The sequence below is a fragment of the Calonectris borealis genome, chromosome 3 (assembly GCF_964195595.1).
Source record: "Calonectris borealis chromosome 3, bCalBor7.hap1.2, whole genome shotgun sequence".
Taxonomy (NCBI): Eukaryota; Metazoa; Chordata; class Aves; order Procellariiformes; family Procellariidae; genus Calonectris; species Calonectris borealis.
The window spans coordinates 93134479-93157190 of NC_134314.1; the positions used below are offsets into that span (position 1 = coordinate 93134479).

General features: G+C 44.3%; 2 protein-coding genes across 5 annotated transcripts in view; one reads left to right on the top strand and one right to left on the bottom strand.

The window, feature by feature from the left end:
- Positions 1–14955, bottom strand: part of ZNF318 (zinc finger protein 318) — a 25952-nt gene extending 10997 nt beyond the window's left edge. For both annotated transcript variants that reach the window (XR_012673112.1, XM_075146703.1), the window contains exons 1-4: positions 14496–14955; positions 9192–9337; positions 3769–4402; positions 1223–2647 (exon numbers count right to left, since the gene is read on the bottom strand). Coding sequence is in view for 1 of the 2 variants with exons in the window: in XM_075146703.1 (XP_075002804.1) it covers positions 1223–2647; positions 3769–4402; positions 9192–9337; positions 14496–14861 (2571 nt within the window). In the remaining variant the exon portion in view is untranslated. The remainder of the gene's footprint in view (positions 1–1222; positions 2648–3768; positions 4403–9191; positions 9338–14495) is intronic.
- The window catches only part of ABCC10 (ATP binding cassette subfamily C member 10), a 23562-nt gene continuing 15625 nt past the window's right edge, over positions 14776–22712 (top strand). The window contains exons 1-4 of one of the 3 annotated variants that reach the window (XM_075146704.1): positions 14776–14855; positions 15552–15640; positions 16940–16989; positions 22103–22299. In XM_075146704.1, the coding sequence (XP_075002805.1) occupies positions 15565–15640; positions 16940–16989; positions 22103–22299 (323 nt within the window). In that variant the 5' untranslated portion in view covers positions 14776–14855; positions 15552–15564. Of the gene's footprint in view, positions 14856–15551; positions 15641–16939; positions 16990–21095; positions 21143–21269; positions 21548–22102; positions 22300–22712 lie in introns of those variants that run through there. The other 2 variants (XM_075146706.1, XM_075146705.1) reach the window with 2 other exon arrangements.

Here is a 22712-nt window from a genome sequence, read left to right on the forward strand (position 1 = left end):
CTCAATTTGCCAGTCACAGAACACTGCTCACTATTCTCAAAATGTTCTTGAGTATTTTAACACAACAAATACACCTCTTCCTCTGCATCTGCAGGTAACTATATCATGTGCTCACGCTTCAACCCTATATGAAGGCTTTTTTTTTTTTTGGGCAGTGTATTCCCCAAAACTGCTTTGTTTGTTGCACCATTTCCCAAGGCACTTAGGCTCAGCTGACTATCTTCTACAGGGGTGAGGCAATACCTTCTAGTAAAAGATGTCCCCACCCACGGCAAGCAGGTTGGAACTAGATGATCTTTAAAGGTCCCTTCCAACCCAAACCATTCTATGGTTCTATGCCCTTATTTTAACAACAAAGATTGAGTGGACACCAGTTTGAAAACCCAAATAACTTTCAGGAATCTTCCAGTCCTTTGAGAGTTATATATCTACAGTTTCCTATTTAAAATATGTTCTTCCCCACTACTCTCTAATTATCATACAAACCAAGGTAACTAGAAGAGGAAAACATTAACACCCATAACCTAAACTGGTGTCCGATGCACCAAGTAAAGAACAGTTTCCCTTAAGTTCTTCTGATTTTGTGATTCTTGTAAGAGATAATTAATAGAAATGTAGAGGGAAAATTGTATGCAACTGTAAACAACGACATCCTTTAGTATGTATTTAAGAATGTCTAATATAGGTATAACCGTGGTATTATTGTACCATGTACCATGTTCAGATAGAGCCTCCTGTGTTTCAGTTTGTGCCCATTGCCTCTTGTCCTGCCACAGGACACCACTGAAAAAAGCCCAGCTTCATCTTCTTTATACCATCCCTTCAAGTATTTATGTATCTAGATATCTTCAGGTATTTCAATTTCTAAAGCTCAGCGGAATAAAGCCAAGCTGTGGCCACCATGTGTTTTTTCTGTAAGATTTTGGCTGGCCCAAGAACTTCAGCTTTGTGCTTGATTTCATCTGTTCAGCCATAACCTATGGGCATACAGCCATAACTTATGGGCGTACAACTCTGAGGGATTTTAAATGCATTTTTTAAAATTGTCATAGAGTAATATAGATAAATGCCTAGAAATCTTTAACAAAAGCAAATTTAGTCCAATTGCTTTTAAACTGGATTTACTTGCGAAAAAAAACCACGCGCACCTGAAAAGGAAAAGCTTCTACCCCAGCAATCAAGCAGTCCAACATATTTTGATGGATTAGCATAGATAACATACCTTCTGCTTTTGAGCTGCCCGATTTTTTTCATCTGACATCTTTTCTGTGGTATTTTTGAGAGGGTGTGAAGACAGACGAAGGGGCACTTTGGAATGAGCAGGAGTGGTAGGGACATGAACGAGCACAGAACCATCTCTTTTTAAATCAGGGACATCCTTTCCCATAGAAACTGTCTCGATTACGCGGAGGTTGGGACGTGTGGGGTTTGCTGACATGGCCATAGTAAGAAGACCATGAGCTTCTGGCAGTGTAGGATTAGGCTGCTGGGCAGGGGGGTACATGGTCCAGCTAGGGGCTGCATACGCCATATAGTGCCCATATGCATCGTATCCTGGAGGAGCCATTGTGGGAGGTGGATAGTTTTGGGGCATTTGAGTGGCAGTGAACTGGGAATAGTTGGGAATTTGGTATTGGGAAACAGAAGTAGGTGTAGGCGGCAAACTAGCAGGAGCTGGTGGAACTGAGGGAATGAGAGGGACAGAAGGAAGAGGCTGTTCTGGTGCACATGGAGGTATATCCTGTCCCACGGGCTTGTTCTTAGTATATTCTGATTTCTGAAGGGAGGATGCATCTTTAGACTGCTGGAAAGAGACTGGAGGTGATGCTGAGCGCTGCTGGCCTGACTCGGGAGAACGAGTGTCACTCCGGCTGCGACGCAAGTCCCAAGAGTCCAGTCTGCGAGGATCTGAAGAGCGACGATCAGGAGAACGAGATGCCAACTTTTTGCCATGAAGGCGTTCCTGGGTACGAACAGCCAGTTTTCCAATTTCAGCAACACCAATGTCAAGTCCAATGGTTTTGAGTAAGTCATGGATCTTTGCATACTCAGCATTAGGCTCTTCCAAAGGATCCAGCTTGACAGCTGGAGCAGGAGAAGGAGGTGGGCTCGCTTTCTGGCTTATTACCTCATTGCCACAACTCACTAGGGGCTTCTGAATGGGGAGAGATTCAGTTTTGGTGTCTTCATCCTCATCACCATAAAGAAATTTCTCTTCATCCTCAATGTCAGGAAAACTACGCCTCCTCTTCTCCTGAGCACTGACAGAATCAGCCATCATGCCCAGAATTCGTGAGAAACCACTGCCATCCTGACTGGCCCTCTCGTGAGGCAGCAGGAAGTCAGTATGGCGATCAGCAGGCTCTGACTTGGGTTCTACCTTTTCCTTGTGACTTAAGAAGCTTCCAAACTTCTCTTCAAACGTGAAAGTGTCTTTGGGAGCCCCAGAAAGTGGGCTCCACTCATATAAACCGTCACGCACCTCCTTGTTTGCAGACTCCACAACAGAGTCTTTGTTAAACCGTTTGAGAAAGTTCTCCACTTCAGAGGCAAAAGGAGCCGTATCGTTGCTCTGGGGCAAAGACGAATGACTAGAAAGAAGCGGAAGATCCTTGCTCGGAGCCGGACTGCTTGAAAAGCTCTCAGGCTGAAAGAGAGAGAAATTACTATTTACTAGAGCACCTTCTGAGGGGACTATGCGCCTCACAGAACAAATAAAGGAACATGCTAATTTCTCCTTCAGTTCACAGCTGAAGAAAAGAGAAAAGACAATATACAGTGGAAAGAGAACACAGAAGATTACAAAACAAATTGCCTCATGATTCTGCAACGTCATGTCCAGCAATGAACACTTATCCCAGAGAGTACACAAAATCACAATTATATTTCATTAATTTTTTGCAAGCGTAAGACTGAAGTTTTTAAATTGAAACGCTATAACATAAATTTGGCTACGCTTTGAGTTTAATCACAGACAAATAAGATTTCAACACCTTAAGACAGGTAAAACCAACTGCACTGGGGTTATTCCCAGTCACTTCTTCAGATATGCATAATTAATGCCATATTAAATAGGATTTCCAATAATAGGTATAGAATGGGATCCTTATATTGGGGCACCTCCTGAGATAAACATGTCACTGTCAACTAAAACTGATTCGTACAACAGGCAGATCAAAAGCGATACACTAAAACATGAGAAAAGAAAAGTCAATTTATCACAGTGGTTGCAACTGCTTATCTTTCCATTGCTCTAATTTTGAGACTCAATTGGTATAGCTTGGGTACAAATTAAGTAGGGTTGATCCCAGTCTACAGTCCAAAGGGAAAAAAATAAAGAAACTCGAAGATGTTTTCAGCCAAAGGAACTGAGGATGCATTAGGCAGTTCTCTAAGTCTATAAAGAAACAAGAAAGAGGCACTGTGACAGGCAGAGAGCTTCGATCAATGTCCTGACTGCCTGTGGTACAAAAAGACTCAGCTTTTCTACAAAAGCTGACCCAGATCTCAGTATCCTGGGCTGAATTTCAAAAAGGACATTTTACTCTGATTTTACATATATATGATTCTTGATTAAATGCCTTCGCTGTTTAAAGTTTCTAATGCAATCCTAACTTGTATAGGCCTGCAAAAAGATACCTGTCCTCTCAAAGACAGGAAAATGTAAAGATTTGGCTTTTCTATTTTGGAAATCAAACTAACATTCTGTATCATGAAGTGACTGTTTTGGAAAGTAGAAACATACAGACAGACAGACAGAGATCAAACCTGAATAGGAGACTGTACTTCCATCTCCACTCGTTTCTTCAAAATCGATTTTTTGGGCATGGATGGGATTTCCTCAGGCCTATAAGTATACCGAGGCTCAGAAGTCTGTAGTGTGTTAGTCAAGCCGGGGATCACATAACCACTGCCTGAAACATCATGATTCAAGTTTCTACTACGCTCTTCTTCTTCTCTTTTCCTCCTTGCACGGTCAAGCTCTCGGAATTCTTCATTCAGGTATGACGGGCTCGGGCTTCTACTGCGGCTGCGGCTTCGTCTGCGATAGTTTCGTGTTCCTGATGAGAAACCCTGATGCTCTCCACTCACACCATGCATCTTCTCATCCTTTTCGTACCGTGGACGCTTTATTTCTCGTCCCCTCTCTTCTGGCCTCGATGGGTAGGAGGATTTCCTGAGTTTGTCACCATCTCTGTCAGATCCACGAGGCAGCTCTTCTCGACGACCATAATGCGGACTATAATCTGAACGATGGAGGAAAACATCTCGGTTGCGGTAGTCTTCATCATGTCTCATGATGAAGGGACTTGAAGGTTGATCTTCATGTGATGGATATCTCTCAAGGCCTCGAGGACATGAGAGGCCTCTAGTGAATATCGGACCATCAGCCATATCATCCCTGTGTAAAAGAAGCATGGAATAAACCTAGTACTTGAGTCAGAGTAAACTAAGTGTTACTGCTACTCAGGAGTAAGAAATTTCCGAATCAGTTTCAGAATAACATCTCTATCATCTAACAGAAGCAACATTTTATGTACTTAAAGGGCAGGGGAGAGAGGGAGACTTATTTTAATGGTACTATACATCCCTCCTAGGAAGTCACCTGCAAACACAGTGTCATGAACAATTCAACTCATACTGCAGAAGGAGAGCTTTGAAAAATTGATAGGATGGATTTATTTCTATGAAGGCGAAAGACTACACGTTTTAAAAAAACCATTACTATCGTATTTCAGACCACAACCCCCTCTCCCAGCAAGATGCCAAGGTCACATTTCATATGAATTATTCAAAGCATAATTCAGTTTCACACTGGCAAATGCAACCAGATCCTCTTTTTATCTTCAGCTGTGGACAAGGGCCACAAATTCTAGCAACATTTTCTGTGGCAACAGATCTGTAGACAGGACTGTCACTAATCACATGAACTGCTACACCAAAAAGAAGCACAGTTTTTGATAAAATATCTATGAACCAGGGATAGTAAATTTAATAGTATCATTCTCTTGTGCCAGCCCCTGCATTATTACACAACTGGCACAACACCAGAATAACTAGCTGCATCTCTTGGAGTATCTTCTTTTGGACCTATTCCTACACACACCTCCAATTAGGAGTACTGTTTTAACTAAGTCCTTTTTCCCCACCCCTAAAAACTTTTCTGGGACTGTTCTTCAGATCAGGCAGAAACAAACCAAACCAACTGCTGTTCTTACTCACAGATATTTCAAAAATATAGTAAGATCCTCCAAGAATGGGAAGTAAATGTGCTCCTTAAGTGAAATCCATGGGACAGAAACCCTAGAGAAATGTCTTGCCCCAGTGATCAAGACATCAACTTGAGATAAACTATGTATGATTGTCTGAATCTTCAAAAATCACCTCCTCCTACTGAGAAAAGTCCCTCCATAGATCTGAGAAGGAACAAATCATGTCATGCCAGATGACATCTTCAAAAAAATTTGCAGATAAATTATAGCCCCAGTTTTTAAAGTCACCAAACTACAAGAACAACAGACATAAACAGACAAGGTCTTTTTCTTGAGTATTTTCATAGTTTACTCATGCATATTTAAGAACCAAACCAACACAAAACTTCACTTTATCTCTAACCTGCATCATTACAAAGCATTTCATATGTTATTAGATGCTTTATCAGTCCAACACATCTTGTAAGGCAAATATGGCATACACCAGTACCCACAGTATTAGATGGTACCTTTCCAGTTTCCAGCAAACTACATGCATCCACCGCCTCCAAAAGCACCAGAATATCTAAAAAGTAGCTAGAATTAAATTTCATACATAAATGTTGCTCTTGACAGCCTACATAAAGGTATGCCTATCCCCAGAGAGCCTGCTAAACCTATTCAAGCTGCATGAACACACCTGGTGGAGTAAGAGATTTATTTCACCATACACCTTCAGCTGATTTTTGTGCAAATAATTTGCATGCATGCTTGCCAGGTGTCATCTACAATTCAAATGCTCTGACTGCAGTGACAAAGCAGAAGGAGTACTTAATGATACTTCAAAAGAAAGGAACAGCAAACCTACTATACTTACAACTAGAAAGATGTTCCAAATACACTCTGAACAGCTAAGATACCCACAGATTAAATACAGGTATGAGAAAAAGGATTACTTGCCTTACAGAAACTGTGATTCTTTGAAATATGTTTTCTGTAAATATAGTCCAACAGAGATATGTCCCTCTTAACTGGTTTGGGTGTTTTCAGTCAGCAATGTCCACTACAGGCTATTGCATCCCTGAGAGAGGATACAAGGTGGCACCACTGTGACCATTCCAATTCCTTCACCAACACAGAACCCATGAATTACTGGAATGTGCAGTTTCAGAGAAGGAGAGCAGGCCATAGACTACATAGACATGATGCCTCAGAGACCTACAACTACTGTAAGGTAAGTTTACTTTTTGGCATATTTATTCACATACACAGAAGCAGAAATAAATAACGGTATTCTGCTGTCAGCAACCAACAGAACTCCACCTCAACAGACAGTCTTTGAATAGGAAATCAGATGAGCTGCTTGTACTCAAGCCAACAGTCACTCTTGATATTATGCCAAAAAAAATGCTATTTCAGAGCACAGCTTAACACAGACCAAGTCTCTGCAGCGATATGGTCTAATCTTTTGGCTTAACCTCAGATGAAAGAATTGGTGGGATGCTCTGTATAGCTTATGCCAGCTCAGATAGTAGTAGCATGTCTTAAAAATACTGACAGAGGGAGAGATGGAAGACAGGGAGAGAGATAAGATATATTCTTCACTTTGATAGACTGAGATTTTGGAAGACAAAAAAATACTAATCTGTTGAAGCAGAAGACTGAAGCTGCTTAGGTGACCTTGAAGTCACAGGCCAGCAGCATTCAGTATGTTACTTAGATACGTGCAGGAGGCCAGCTGCCCTAGAAACTCGCGGCAGGTTCTTACAGATGTTTTAGGATGGACCTGCACGTGGACACACACCCTGAGAAATTCTCCTGGGGCACCCTGAAAATCTACAACTGCAAGAGAATCCAAAAGCATCCCTGATTTCCATCGTTTGTTTTTTATTTCCTTTATAGGCTAATGAACCATCCCAAGGCCCTGAAAATTACAGAGAATAATTTGTAAAAGTGATGGCTTGAAAACTCTGAGTAGTTAGCAAAAATAGCTGAGAATAACTAAATTCAGAATTATTTGCTCCAATTACTTCAAAATTTGAAGAGACATCTTCAGAAAACATCTTTTTTTTTCTTTTTTTTAATGTGTATGGGAACGTACCACATGCCAAATAAGAATGTGATATGCCCAGTACTAAGCCCAATGATGATTCACAATAAGGGCTACTTCAAAGCCCAGTGATAGATATAAAGCCAGTGACCTAGTGACCAGGGCAGCCTCTCAGAGGGGAAAAAAACCCACACAATGAAAAAATACATGATAAACAACATCCTTAATTGAATACAAAGTGTCTTTTAAAAACAACTAAAATGGCTAAACAGTGAAGAAGTCTGGAAAGAAACTTTAGGAAAAGCTAAGGGATGACTAGGTTGGCACACACTTTAGGCTTCTGGACAATGGGCACCACTCAGACAAGTGCAGCCAGCACAAAGAGATTGGACAAAAAAAAAAAGTAAATGTAACTACATGGAGTTCTTGCATACCTACACTACAAATACATGGGAAGTCACTTAAAAACTGAGGCCTACACAGTCTCACTCTCTCTTATTCTCATTCTGATTCATCTGTCACTTTTATACCTTCTCAGGAGTCTATTCTGACCATTTGTTTACATCTACGGGTCCTGTAACAGAGATAAAGTGAAAGTTCTTCGTCATTTTCACTCATGTTAAAATAAACTCCACTGTACCTGACGTTACTTCTAACCATGCATCATAATCACAAAACAGGTTAAATATAAAACCTCACTGGAGAAAAGGAAGCAACGGGACAAACACACACACACCCCCGCACGTTCTTAATTTGCCAGAGCAGTGCCAGTTCTCCTACATACCATTTCCTGCTCCTTCTAACCACTGTACTCTCCCTGGGCAAATGCACTCATCTCATTCAGAAGACTGCAGACTTGACAGGGGATTTACAAATCAAACACTGATCCCAGGAGAACTAAGGTAAAGGCATAAAAGTGACAGTACTGAAAACTAAACTCTCATTTGGTTTTCCGCACCTGCTGAAACTTAACCTTACACTTGAGAAAGACAGGAAATTCGCTTATTCTGCTCACTTCTCTCTTTTTCTCTCTCTTTTTTTTTTAAACAGTTGGGGATATTTGCATGAAAAATTAAAGTGCTTTTTTTGTGCTGGATGTTTATCTCTGACCTGAAACTGCAATTGTCTACTCTGGGGCACAAACTATACCATCTTTAACTTCGCAATTCAAGACAAAGAAAACGATTTTATTTCCACAAAGTCTTCTGATTTTATTTCTTTTGCCAGATTATACCTGTTCTTCTACTGAAGGCAAAGATTTCCAAACAGTATCTACTAATATTTATACTTCACTGTTCACAGCAGTATTTTTAACATAAAAGACGTCTCTTCATTAACTATGTTTCTCTCCAATTCCAAACAAGGGACCCGAAGAATTCTAACACTTATTTTATTATGTATGAGATAGTCTGACTAGGTTCACTTCTCCTCTGCAGGGTTTTTAAAGTCAAAAACAATAAATTTTTTTCAAGCTACACTAGAGCTTTTTTCTGGATTATTCTCAAAAATCAGGAAAGTAGATTATTGCTCCCAACAAATGAGGAAGCTTTACACTATCCATAAACAACCTTCCTTTCAGTCAGGACTAGGTAGGTTCATAAGAAACAGAATAAGGTGGCTGAAGCTGTGAAATGTCAAATGAAGCAGCTCCCTCCTGCAATATACTCTGAGCACATTTAGTTTATATGGGTTTTAGAAGCAGTTGACAAAAATCAGAGAAAAAGTATCTGTTTAGAGTTATTACAAACACAGACAGTGACTTTTTTTCAGGAATCCCCTGCACCACAACCTGCTGGAGGCTGGGGGAATATTCCAGGGAAGCATCACTACATGCTTGCCCTCTTATCGTCATTCCCTAGGCTAATTAGATGTTCGGTCTCACCCGGTACAGCCATTCCCACGTTCTTACTGTTTCACACACTTGAATCCCCATCTGTGGAGGACCATACCTGTCACTCAGGTTATCAATTGGTGAGCCCAGTCTATCAGGCAGCCTCCTTCGCTCTGGTGTGCCAATGCAATACCGGTCATTACCAACAGTAATCCGCAAACTCTGTTCCAGTGAAGACTCAGAGCGGAGACTCGGTGAACGTCTCTGTAAATTGAAGAAAGAGTGCAAGCCCATCAATCAGGGAATTTTAATCTCAGCTACAGAAAGGCAAGTGACTCTGCTCTGCTTCATATACGAGACTTGGGGTGGATGGATTAATTAAAAAATCAAACTAGAAGAACAATTGTTCCAAATATTTCAATTGTCTTTAGTTACTAAAGAAAGGCAAGGGTACTGAGTGCATTTAATTTCTCATCCCAGCTGCCAATAACACGCTCTATATTTACATTATCTAAAAGGGAAATTTTCAACTCAAAAATACATTTCACAAAGCACCATTTTGGAAGGTGGAAAAACAGAGAGAAGTTCAAGAAGTCCCAGAGTTGCTGCTGTCCTCCTTTCTTTGTAGAGGAGAAGCAGCTAAACAAACATTGCATAAAAAACAGTGCCAGGAATTTCTTAATAAAAGTGTCTGGATTTCTGGTCCTTTCCAGCTTTAGTAACAACATGAACCAAAGTATAAACCAGTGTAAACAACAGTTTTCCTAGCAGTGATGTTTTCAACAGTTTTTCTCACCTCACACTGCTTTCAGCATATAAGCACAACACAATACTAAAAACACCAGTGATTATAGAAACACCTTCTATAACAGAATTCCCATTATCATTATTTATTATTGGTAGAGCTAAACTAGAGCTAAGTAAAGTTGCCTTTGAAAAAACTACAGCAGAGAAGGCCTGAGCTAACTGCCTCTGCACGGACCTTCCTTCGGACACATACTCAATACAGAAAATGTCATTACTGGTTAAGTTATGCTTAACGAGTTATGCCCCACATCATTCTAGAATATGGCACTAGAATACAGGAATGATCAAAGTAAGGGGAGTTCCATACGGAACAGATAAGGCTACCTGAAAACAGAGATACTTGATTTACTTTTTTAAACAAACATGGTTTAGATTCTGCTTAACAGGAAGCAATGAACCAGCTTCAGTTCTGCCAAACCAGTCATGCACTGTGCGTTGCTTTCACCACTGAAAACTGCACTAGCAAGCAGCAGGTGCGCTATGTTGTCTGCATCCACCCTGAGAAGATGCCGCAGATTCAGCTCAATCCTCCAAGAAACCAAAAGAAGAACAGTACATAATCTTCAACAAGAAAGCAAAAGAATTCCCTCACAAATTTACCTGAACAAAATTTACTTGCAGTAAAGTACAAATCTGCGCTAGAATCCATTGTGCACATAACCCTGTCCTAAGGTAACATATTAGTGATCTCTGGTTTGCTCCATTAACCTGAATCCCAGCATTTATCAGAACACATTTTAATTACTTTCTAAGACCAACTGTGTTGTATAGCACAGTACGATCCTGCAACAGCCTGTCTGGGATACAACATATACAAGGTGCATGTGTCTCACACAAACACACTCTGAAGGCTCACATGTGCCCAGTATAACACTGAATTTTGACGGCTGCCTCAAGAAGTGATTATCTTGAAGAGCATCTTCTTGCCATCGAGACTGTTGGCAAGTTGGGCACATACATGACAACCATCTCCAGAAACTGGAGACAGAGAAGTGATGATTACTTCTCAGAACAAACTTCTGGGCAAAGGAAAGAAATAGTTTACATTTAGCAAGTTTGGGATTTAGGATTGCCTATGACTGCCATACAAATTGCCCAGAAACAGCAGTTACGGTGGTACATATTTGAACTTCGCAAATTTTTTTTTCCAGTTTTGAGAAATTCCAGTTTTACCGATCACCACCACTAGTCATTCCTACCTATGCACTGCACTGCATTTTCCTCCCTTCTTGTTCCGGTGCCTAAACCACAGTTACCATTGCCATATAAATGCACGGGTTGCATACCAGCTATTCATTTTTTTCTTTCTCTGTTGACCCAACATATTCCAGTTCTCTAATTTCAGCCAATTTTCTTACAAGAAAGCAAAGAAGCTGAGAGAAACTATAAAAAGAACAAGGACGCAGAACAGCAGGGACAAATAAAAGTAGCATGTGTCAGCCTTGCAAGAACAAATAAAGTCCACCAAAATCTCTCATTCTACAGCCCTGACCTTCCTCTCCTCCATTACATTTTTCAATACTCGCCCCAAAACTTTGCCATCACTCCATGCTCTTCCAATTCCCACAGTTTTCCCCAGCTACTAAGAAACTAACACCATCCATACTTACAATGTCCAATACACAGCTCCACTGGCAGTCAGCATCCCAGTTATACATGAGAAAATAGGCAACGATGCTGATAACCTGGGAATGCATGCACTCCATCTCAAAAAAATAAGCAACTTCCAGAATCAAGAAAAGGGAATAAAAAATCTCAAAGGGTGCTCCTTCCATGCTCCAATTCATATGAAGAGTAGGGACAACAACTCAGAGCTTGTACTCAAAACTTTTCTGCTTTTCAACCCATGCCCTTACCCCATCAATGTCTTCATTCCACATCCTACATCTTCCACCCTTATGCATATACTCCCCTCTTCCAAGTCTTCCTTCCTCGTTGCAGCTTAAATTCCTCTTCCTCTCAGTCTTTTGTCTGAATTCATCTCCTTTCAGTGACAGCTCCAAAATGCCAGTTACTAACACATTTGTGTAACTCTCCACGTTTCCACACTTTATATCCTCAAAATTCTGGAGAGGGGGTCTTAAGTCATATAAATCTGAAAACTTTATTAAAACTTTACCCAATCATGCTGACCCAACATATTGCTGTCTGCTTTGTTCTGATCACACTTAGTTCCACTGTTTGGAAAACACCAGCATAATCCCAGCTTTTATCTTTCTCTAACTAACGCTAATTTTGTAAACAGTACTTCTAAAAAGTAAAATCAACCTGTAAACATATTTTATGCTTTATAACATCACTTTTAAAGAAGCAGTAGTGTTGGTCGAACACCTTTTGGTGGACAAAAACTTCCATGGAAAAAATGTGCACAATATACAGTCTAAGAATTACTTACACTGGGCTTTAGCATATGCAAGAGACAGCACAATACAGGTTAAAGAGCTATATTTAATTGTCTCAAGATCCCTCTTATTGTGAGAGGTGCTTCCTAGAGAAAGGTTTTCCTTAAATGCAGTAATATTCTTGCAAATAAACAAAAAATCTATTTGGCTCAGCAGTTCAGCACTAACTAACTTGCTAGAGCTTAATTTCTAGGATTAGTAATTTTTCAATCCTCCTTCTCTGAAATTAGAATAGGCAAGAAAAACATCAAGAATCTGCAACAATTTCCCGAGATGACTACTGTAACTTGAGGCAGAAGGGTGCAAAATAACACTGGAAGAATAGTGTTTGTCAAGAATAACGTTTGTGTAAAGTGGGGTTTTTTGGTGGCTTTTTTTTTCCCTAAAGGGGGAGTTGGAGGCTTCCAGTCAAAAACTTCTAGTTCAAATTTCTCCAAGTCTGAACCACCAACACATTTGGCATTGAAAGTTTTGTTACAGCCGGCACAGGTTCACAGCCTGTCATAGATACAGTGAAATGGCAGACTGAGTGATGGTGAAGTCAGTTTAAGAAAGTTCTACTCCTGTATCTCAGTTTTTTACCCCCTCAGTTGTGACCGTGCAACTGTCCATCGAGCTACAACACAAACTGACATGAATCAGATTAAAAATTATCTCCTTTTAAAAAATTACTTATTTTCAACCTGGGTCTTACTAGCAATGCAATTTGCGGGGCTACCCCACAGATGACTTATAGGACTGAGATAACGGTGAAATACAGTCTAAAAACAAATGGCCGGAGGCAAGCTTCTCAGCTTGGCTTGGCTTAACTGTCAAATACATTATCTTCCCATACCTTCAGGACAGCTCACCTTTAAATAACAAATAGCACCAATAACTGAATTTTACTTCCACTACAGTCACCTGTGATCTCTTATATGGCTCCATCTCCAAAGAAACCCAGTAAGAACCTGTACTGCCATCAGAAAGGACAATCCCAATTCTCTCTTGGGGTCCCATCATGCAATGAATCATAGCAGACAATATATTTTTGTCGGATTGATTTTCAGCCATGTTGTTTCCTCAAATCAGCTCACCCTGCAACTTCACAAATACAAGTGTGAGCACAAGGGAGGGGGGCAGAATATACTGCAGAGCAAGAGGAAAAAGTGAGTGTACCGTTCCTTTTAACTGTACACGTGCTGGATTGAGTGACCGTGGAACCATAGCCTAAAATATCCCAATATGAAAATATCTTCTTTCAGCGCAATACAAACGCACAGTAAACCTATTACATACCACAGCTAACAGTTACCAGACAGGTCAATCATTGCACCAAGGAGTAATAAGAGAAAACCTAAGTGAGCGAATGCCACTCGCTCAAAAAAAAGTACAGCTATACACTTCGGTTTAGTACGAAGGTGTCTGCACCCAAGATGGTATCACTTCAGATGCCAAACCAGAGTTTCACATGCCCAAATCAGATCTTGCCAAGACTGAGCAAGAAGACTGGAACACCTTGTGCACAGCTCCAACTACAAAGCAGTGCCTATCAAAGAATACCTCTCAAAGATAGAAATCTGTAACAGAGTCTCCTTTGTACGTCCATGACAGCAGGAAGAACTCGGACACAGTACTCATTCAACATCCTATTAAAAAAGTTACCTTCCCATAAATTAAACGATATTTATCCGATAACACAAACCAGTGTTAAATGGAAGAAAGCGACTAGTTACATCCTTTGCCTTAGCAAAAGACAGCATCATCTTTGAGCCTTATCTAAAATGGCTCTAGCCGATAAGAGAGAAACAAAAATGCAACGGAAATTAAAGGAAAAACATTACTTAAAATGGAAATCAATGATTTTTTTTTTCCATTTGGCTCTCTAAGAAACGGGGGGGAAATCGCCCTTCTCCCCCCGCACAGGGAGAGCCCGGGGCCGGTGCAATTCTGCAAGGACCTCGCCGCGCCAAGTTTGGGGCCCTCGCCCCGCTGCCCCCCGCTCCCGCCCTTCCGCCGGCGGCGACACGGGCTGATCCCACGGCACAGCCGCGGGGCCGGGGTACCGCTGAGGGGACGTCGGTGCCGGGAGAGACACCGCCGCCAAGCCCCGGGGGACGGTGGCCGCCATCGCCGGGGGCCGCGGAGGCGGCCGGGTCCCCCCGCGGCCTGACAGCCCCCTGGAGAGGGGGCAAGCCCCGCACCTAGACCCCTCTGCGCACGGCAGTAGTTACCCGGCTGCTGCTGCCGTCTGCGTGCTCGCTCCCTCGGCGGCCCCGGGTCCCCCCGGGCCCCGGTCCTCCCGGCGGCGATGGCAACCTTCTGCTGCGGTGCGGCGACGGGGATCGGCGGGAGGCGCCGCGGTGGCCCGACGGGGAGCGGTGGCGGCGCGACGGGGGACGGGGCGAAGCGGAGCGCGGCGGCGAGGCGGCGGAGGCGGCGGTGGCAGCGGGCGGCGGCGGGGGAGGCCGGCCGCGGCCTGGCCCCGGCCCCGATGTGCTGGAGCGGGAGGCGCGGGACCCCGACGAGCTGCCCTCTTTCAGCCGATGGGAGGAAGACGAGGACGAGGGGCCGGAGCGGCCGCTACTGGAGCGGTACATGATGGCGCCGGCGGCCCGGGGGTCCCGGCGGCCTGCGCGGGCGCCCCAGCTCCTCTGACCCGGCCCCCCCCCGACTGTCCCCCCCGCCTGCGCGCCGCCGGCCGCCCTGCGCGCGCTCCCGAGCCAGGCACCCCCGGACCCGGCGGGGGGGGCGGGGTGAGCCCGGGCCGGGGAGGGGGCGGGGGGCGGGAGGCGTTGCTTGGGGACGCCCGCACAAAATGGCGGCCGCCGGGGACCGGTCACGTGTGTCGGGGCGGGCTGCAGCTTGCCGAGAGGCGGGTGATGCCGCCGTGTTCGGCGGTGCGGGGAACCGCTTCCTCCCTCCCCGCTCCTGGTCCCCGGCGGCGGTGAGGGGAACACGCTCGGGTGCTGTGGGCGGCCTCTCCCTCATGGAGGCTGAGGGGAGACGCCGAGGGACGGGCCGTGAGGCAGTGGGCCTCGGCCGGGCCTTGCCGCAGCTTGGTGTGCCTGCGGCGACAGCAGCCTCTAGGTCGAAGCCAAAACCAAAAGGGCTTGGGGTCCGTCGTCCGTCCCCCCCCCCCGCCCTGTGCTGTGGAGCTTGTCGGTATGGGTGCTGTCCTTAGCAGAAGTGTGTTCAAGAGCAATCCTGGGCTGCTCGGTGAGGCGATGCTGAGCCTGAGCGTCCAGCTCAGAAAACAACTGAACAAATTTCCTTGCTGTGACTGCCAGGAGCTGGGATGACATGATAGGGGGGAATCGCTTCCTGCCTCCTCCCTCTCACCTGAGCACCCGCTACCGACCGTGCTTAGTGCAGGCAAGTGAGTATGACAGTTTCGATTCTCCTAAGTGAAGCGTGAAATGTTTCTCTTATTTCATGCTGGGGGCTGTCTCCGGTGAGGAGGAGGAAGAGTGTTTTCAATTAACTGAAATGGGCTAGCAGTAGAAAGACATGAATGCACAGAAATGAAGGTTCTGATAAAATTCTCCATTTCTCAAATTCTTGAGCCTTTATATCTTGTTTAGAAACTGGGAGAATTTTCATGCATTAGATTTGTATTTTATTGTTAGCTAGATGATATGTGAGGGCTTGTATTTGAAGACCCAGTCAATTTTTGCAGACTTAGATGAAATTTTGCCTGTGGTTTTTGGGAATGTATTTGCTAGAACATAACACACCATTAGAAGCATGCTACTTAACAAAGAGCAGCAGGCTGATGGGTGGGGGTCTGTCTGATACTCTAATAAGGTATTTCTGCTGGGAGTGGCTGGGTACGATTGTGTATTAAAACTAACTGCCCCACCTTGACATTTTCTGAGTGAGTGCTCCACTACACAGGCTCAGGAAACACACCAATCATCAAAATAAGCACAAGCTATATAAAGAGTGTCTTATTTTCCGTTACTGTGGTCCACTCCTCCCCCTTCTCTCCTAAGGTTGATAATATTAATCAGTGACCTTAATTCAGTTATAAGTATCCTGGGATAAGAATTTCATCTTTGAAGGTGCCCAGCAGGTTGCGGATCTGCTTCTGGTGGGAGCAAAATGCAATGACGGTGGAGGCAATGGATACTCAACCTGTTCCAACTACCTACCCTAAGCAGTAGACGTGGTGATGCTCAGAGAGGCACAGAGTTGTGCTTTACAATAACTGCAAAACTGATGTGTACGTAGGAATTTCCCCTCTAATTTTGTATTGTAGATCACATCCAAGTAGCTTATCACTGTGAGGAATGTACTATTATTCCAAATGTGTTCTGTTTCTTCAGTAAAAGGAAAACCATGTTTTCATGATTAGTGTCAGGCATCTGCATTAAGCACTGTTTCACCAACTGAAATAAGTAAAAACAGCTAGCAAGAGGGAGAAAATGGACTTGTTTGGTTTCAGACATCTCTTCCATGCTGTTCCTCTCTTTACATCAGTTTTAAAAAATGGCTTTAAACCACAGTTTGGTTTCAAAAGTCAAGAGTAAAAAGCCACAAACCCAAGAAACCCAGCAAATAATTTTCTTTTTTCTGTCAGAGTTTATATAAAAGTTATGCATATAATATCTAAAAGCTTTGCAAAATGCCAGAACATGAAAATATTTTCTAACTTCTTTTTGCCTTGTATCCAAAGGAGGTCTACAGGAGATGTCCTGGTGGAGAGATTTCAGTGGCATTTGGAAGGTGAAGGAATTCAGATATCAATAACTAATCAGAAAGTTCATTAAAACTTCTATCTGCACACCAGTAAGTAAACTGCTCAAGGGAGGAATGGTTAAAAGAAAGCAAACAGCATATGTGTTGTGGCGTTAAGAGTTCAGATAAGAAAAATTCCATTTGTTGGAGAAAAACACTTGAATGACTACTGCTCATTAGCATTTTGTAGCACCCTGTCATCTTTCTGAGCATCGTTTTAAAATTACAACTTATAAACTCATTCTGTACTAGCTGTAGTGTCATCTTTCAATCACGTGTCTTACTGAGTTAAGTTTTTAAAGGAACTGAGCACCCATAGTGGGATTCAGTTAAATTATTCCTAAAATCAGTACTGAAATTTGAGGCCAATGGTGCAGAGCAAATTGAGAGTTTTCATGTCTTTGCAAGAGGAAGCACTACAGTCAAGTCCTTACCTCCTTTACAGAGGATTTTGTAATGCTCTTGTGACTGGTGTTCCAGATTCTCACTGGACAAAGGAGGTGCCAATCAGTCTGCTCTGCTACAAGTTCAGCTCCCAAACTCCTCTTTGGAATTCCAGAGCTCATCTTTGAACTTGCAGTTAGCAGCTGCTTGGAGAGATTTTAGCTAATTGGATGCTGAGGGCAATGTTGGGGTAATAAGGTGTCTGTGAATTCTCATTAGGCCTCAAATAAGAAAGTCATGGGAGCAAACGACATTGAGAAAGAAAAGTTAGCAGTAGCTCTGTATGAACAAGTAAACAGAAATCAGAATTGAAGTTAATTCAGGTTGGACCGTTAGGTTAAAAAGCAGTACAGTAACAGAGAAAAAGACAAGACCTTAATTATAATTTTCTACCTTACATCTGAGTCAAGACTAGATCCAAGGGCATGAGACAACCATGCAGCATTCCCTCTTATGTTAAATGGCTAGGCTGCTAGTAAGAACAAAGGCAATTTCTGTGTTTTTATGACAAGGTGTGGTGGAAGATATTCCTCTGTCATCTGAACTTTGCATTAATTTTTCCCCTGGAAAACAGGGCAAAAATATGTATGTTGTGTCTTCAGGTCCAGGCAAAGCAACCCGTTCAAGAAAAATTTTGGACTGAGCCAAGTAATCAAGCCTTCCTTGGTCATGACATCATGGAATTTGAGGATGGTTCAGCTGATAGCAGAGCCCTGGCTGGGAGCACAGAAAACACATCTAAACAGACAATTGCTTTCAGAGATTTTTACATCTATAATTACAAGGTTGATATTTCTGAATTTAAGGCTTGTCTAGGCTGGCTTTTGTTTTAGCTCAGTATTTACTTTTAGCTGGGAAGTGGAATGGGCATGCAGCCTACACTCATTCCCTGACTGCGAGTCCTGGGAGGGGTATTAAGTAATCTGTTACAAAATAAACTCGCAAGAGAAGGCGAGGGGCGGTCTCCCTTTGCCAGATAGCTCTTCCTTGCTGTGGGTGTATCAATCTAGAGCATTAAAAAACTGGATGATAGACAATGAATAAAATCTGGCCTGCATTGGCCTGTGGGGGTGGATTAAATTAAACCTGATGTTGAGGGTGTTTTTCCATTTTGAATGCTCTGATTTTTTGATAAATGTCAGGTGTATGATTATTTATAGTGTGCAAGGTACTTTGTAAGCAATATACCCACAAGCCTGAACTCCACATGGCGCCCATCTTAAATCAGTCAAATACGTAGCAGTAAATGTCACAGACAGCAATATTCAGGAAGAGGGGAAATAGCCAAAAAGAAGCACGAAAAGGAGGCATGTCTATTTAGATTCTTGCCGTGCTCCTATTTAAATGTACTTATGCAGAACAGGCACCAGTGATTTCAGATCAGTTAGGTGAATTGGTATTCTCCTAGGGTTCCTTTTTTTTTTTAATACCCTTTGTGTTTTCCCGTATGAGTTTAGATAATACTGTCTGGAGCAAAAAGGGATCCGTGACATCTGAAAGCTGTCCATCTTTCAGCTGAAGTGGAAAAGTTCATGGTTTTTAACATGAAAAGGTTAGGAGGGATGAGCAAGCAGAATGCAGCAAATGAAAAAGGACAACGCTAGAACACAATGTGGCTGAAATGGAAAAGATCTGAGAGTGATTATCTCAAGAGAGAGGATGGTCTTTGTCCTGATATCTGAGAACTTCTCTGGTATCTTACTAAGTCAGGGGAAGTGGTTGATTGGTTGGGGTTTTTGTTTTTGTTTTTGTTTTCATTTGGAAATAAGTAAGACATTAGAACCACGAAATCTGAAAGTTTCACTTGTGTGCAGCTCATGCTCCAGCCTCACGTATCCCCCATTTGCTGTCTTGAGAGTTTGCTGCTTTCACAGCATTTTTTTGAAGGGAAGCTTCCTTGAGCAGAGAGAACATAAAACTTACTATCAAGGCCTCTGCAGGAAAGTTTATTCTAGAAACCTTTGGACAACCTGTGGGAGAAACAGCAGACTGGCCACACAGTGTACAGTATCAGTAGCTAGCTTGGTTGTGAAAAGGCAGCCTTGCAACTCTGACACACAGGCAGATTACTTTCAGGGCTGTGAGAAATCAGAATCCTCAGAGACAACGATTAAACAAGGATACATCTCTCTCTCTCTCTCTCTCTCTCTCTCTCCCTCTCCAGGTTTAGGAAAACCGCACTCCCCTCCTGCTCCTTTCAAGGAAACTATGGTTGGAGGGTACTGTGGCCTCCAAGCTCTTGCTCTTATCTCTGCTGTTTCACACTCCCTCAGCCAGATCGCTCTGTTTTCTCAGACAGGAATGTTACTGATACTTTCCTTCCTCAGCCCCAGTGATAACACTTCTAAGCTCAGAGAATGCTTTATTGTGTCTTTGATGAGCTGCGTGTTGAAAGTAAAGTTTGCTACCTGTGATGAATTATTTGCGGGGATATGCTAATTTTCCCTGGCAAGAGAGAGTACTGAGGGAAGGTTTGGGAAGGTGAAGTACCCACAGCATCTACTATAAAATCACCAGTAGCAGCTAAAATTGCCAGATGGTGTGGTGATGTTTACTGCACGCTCCTGTTACTGTGTAACAGCCTGGAGGGGATGAGGCTGGATGTCCTCTCGGGGTGAGCATTTACTCACCCCCCCAGTGCAACGTGCTCTTTGTAGTAAAAACGGAGTGTCATATTTGGGGATGCTGCTTGCATGTGTGTGTTGAAGCTCTGGACAAACATAGCCACTGAGCACAATACAGGTAAAACTGAGTGGATTTGTTTAGCTTGTGTAATTCAGATGATTGTACTAGGTTAACGTAATGATCTTGCTTTATATGGCTATTACTGCGCTAGGAGAGCTCTGCCACTTTGGGTTTACTGATCTATTGTTGGCAAAGTGCTCTTGTAGCAATATCTGCTACGAGCAAAGAACGTTGTACACATAAAAGCACATTTATACCCATAAAAGTACTGTACCTGCAGGTGCTGACTTCTGGAAGCACAGCAGTGTATAAATATTCCTGTGCTGGTCAACAGAGTTACACTGCCAGGCTGTAACGCGCATCTGGTGTGTGTCCGTGTAAAAACGTTCGTGGAGTGCCAGACGCTCTGAGCCAAGTATGACAGGAGAGGGAGGCGGGGGATCACTAAGATCACCAGGAGAAATTCCGGGGAAAATCACATTTGTTCATGACCGCGGACTGATTTTTATTTTAACTAGAAGATAAAAGTCTGAACGAGCAGCACGTGTTTAACTCGTTTGCTTCTCCTCCTCACCTCGTCCTCGTCCTTTCGACCGAATCCCTGAACTCCCTTGGGTTCGTCATCTCCTTGGCTGCGGCACGGCATCTGAAAGGCATTTCAGGCGGAGCTGCCTGCGAAGCGATGACAACTGCTCCCAAGCGCGGGGCCCTGCGGCCGGGCCTCGGGCCTGCGCCGCCGCCAGGGCCTGGCCCTCCTGCCTCCGAGCGGTCTCCCCGGTCCAGATCGCCCGGTTTGACTCGCGCTCCCATTCCGCTGCCCGCCGGCTGGTACTTGGCCCCGGCCCCGGCCCCGGCCCTGTCCCCCTCCCCGGGCCCCTCGGACCCGCCCGGACCCGCCCCGCCCGCTGCCAGGACTGCAGCGCGTCCTCCCGCCCCCCAGGGGGCGCACGGGGCGGCCCTGCGCCCTGTCCTTCCCTCCCCCTGTGGTCGACGGGGGGCGGGGTGAGCCGAGGTACGGCGGGGGGCAGGGGTCAAATTTCGGCGTGCGGCGGGAGCGTTGGGAGGGGGTGGCGGCGTCGGTGCGCGTCGCCCCGGTGGGAGTGGCCGGGGGGGGGGGGGGGGGGGGGGGGGGGTCCCTGGGGGTCCCGCCCGCTGCAGGCCACGTGTCGGTCTCTCCGCCTGCCCCTTGGTGCAGCGAGGCGGTCGCCAGGCTGGGCCTTAGCCAGGGCTTCCCCGCACCGAGGGCTGTACCGGCGCAGGCCGGGAGGGCCGCCATGACAGGGCCCGGTCCCCCGGCTCCGGTGCTGCAGTGCCCCGTTCCTCCCCGCCGAGCCTGTGGCTCTCAGCCGGTCCCAGGCTGGAGATGGGACCAGCTGGTGCGAACAAAGGAATGGCTGTAAAGCCGAGGCCTTCCCAGGTGTGCTTCAGCGCTCCAGGGCTGAGTCCTCCTGGTTCCCCTGTGCGGTGTAGCTCGGAGGTGCCGCCTGCTTTTCCGGAGGGACGCCGGCATCCTCCCCTGCCGTCCGGAGGGTGTTTAGCCTTACACGGCGTGTTAAGGAGTACCGTTGTGGGAATTGTTCTGAAGATGAAACTATAATTGAGAGATTAGTGTTTAAGCAGCTCGAAATATTTTTCAGAGCGATCAATAGAAAGGCAAATGCTTCCTGATGTTAGTTTCAAAGGATAAACTGACCATGGGAAAAAATCAGCCTGGAAATAAGCAGAAAGCTCAAATTCCCAGAGCGTTGAGGTCCCAGGGTGACTTAAGGGGACAAACAACATAATTTATTTTAAGCTGGAGCTTGATCATTTTGTAAAGTAGATGATACGATAGCAAGTGCGCAATAGCAGTGCCTGGACTGTGTGACCCAGGAAGCTGCTTCTAGCCCTATGTTCATTTCTTATCGCAGTCCGCCTTGGACTGGGACTGTACTTTTTCATTTTATACCTCATGCTGTTTTTTCTACCCTAGGAGCTCCTGTCTCTCACATCGAATTCCCAGCAAAGGATGGAGAATATCCTGGCTGGTTTGTGTGGGACCAGCCCAGAAGATCCACTCCCTGTGTGGGTTCATGGCAGCGTGGGCCATTGCTTTAATCAGCTGACATTAAATGTGATTCCTCATGTGATCCTTGCGGTGGTCAGTGCCTGCTTCCTTGGCACTCCAAGGTATGACAGCTTGTCTACCTCTTGATTATTATGCAGGACTAGAGGTGGGGTGGAAAGGCTGGAAATTAGATCTCACTATAATGTGGTGAATATGTAATTAGAGAAGGACACAATATTATAGTCCTATTATATTTGTCAGCATCTGTCCTAGTTCAGAGTACTGTGTACAGCTCTGGTCCCTCCATTGCAGAAAGGAATCCAGAAAGAATAGAGAGGGTAGTGAGCATAAAATTAGAGAAAATAATTTCAGTGAATGGGGATTGGGAAAACTGGAGAAAATATAAATCCAAGGTGGCGTGGAAGATGTATATAATGTAATAAGGGGTGCAGAGAAACCAAAAATTGTTTTTCTGTTTACCCTCTTCTGCAGTTCGTAAACATGGCAACGTTCACTGATACGGAAAGGCCACAAA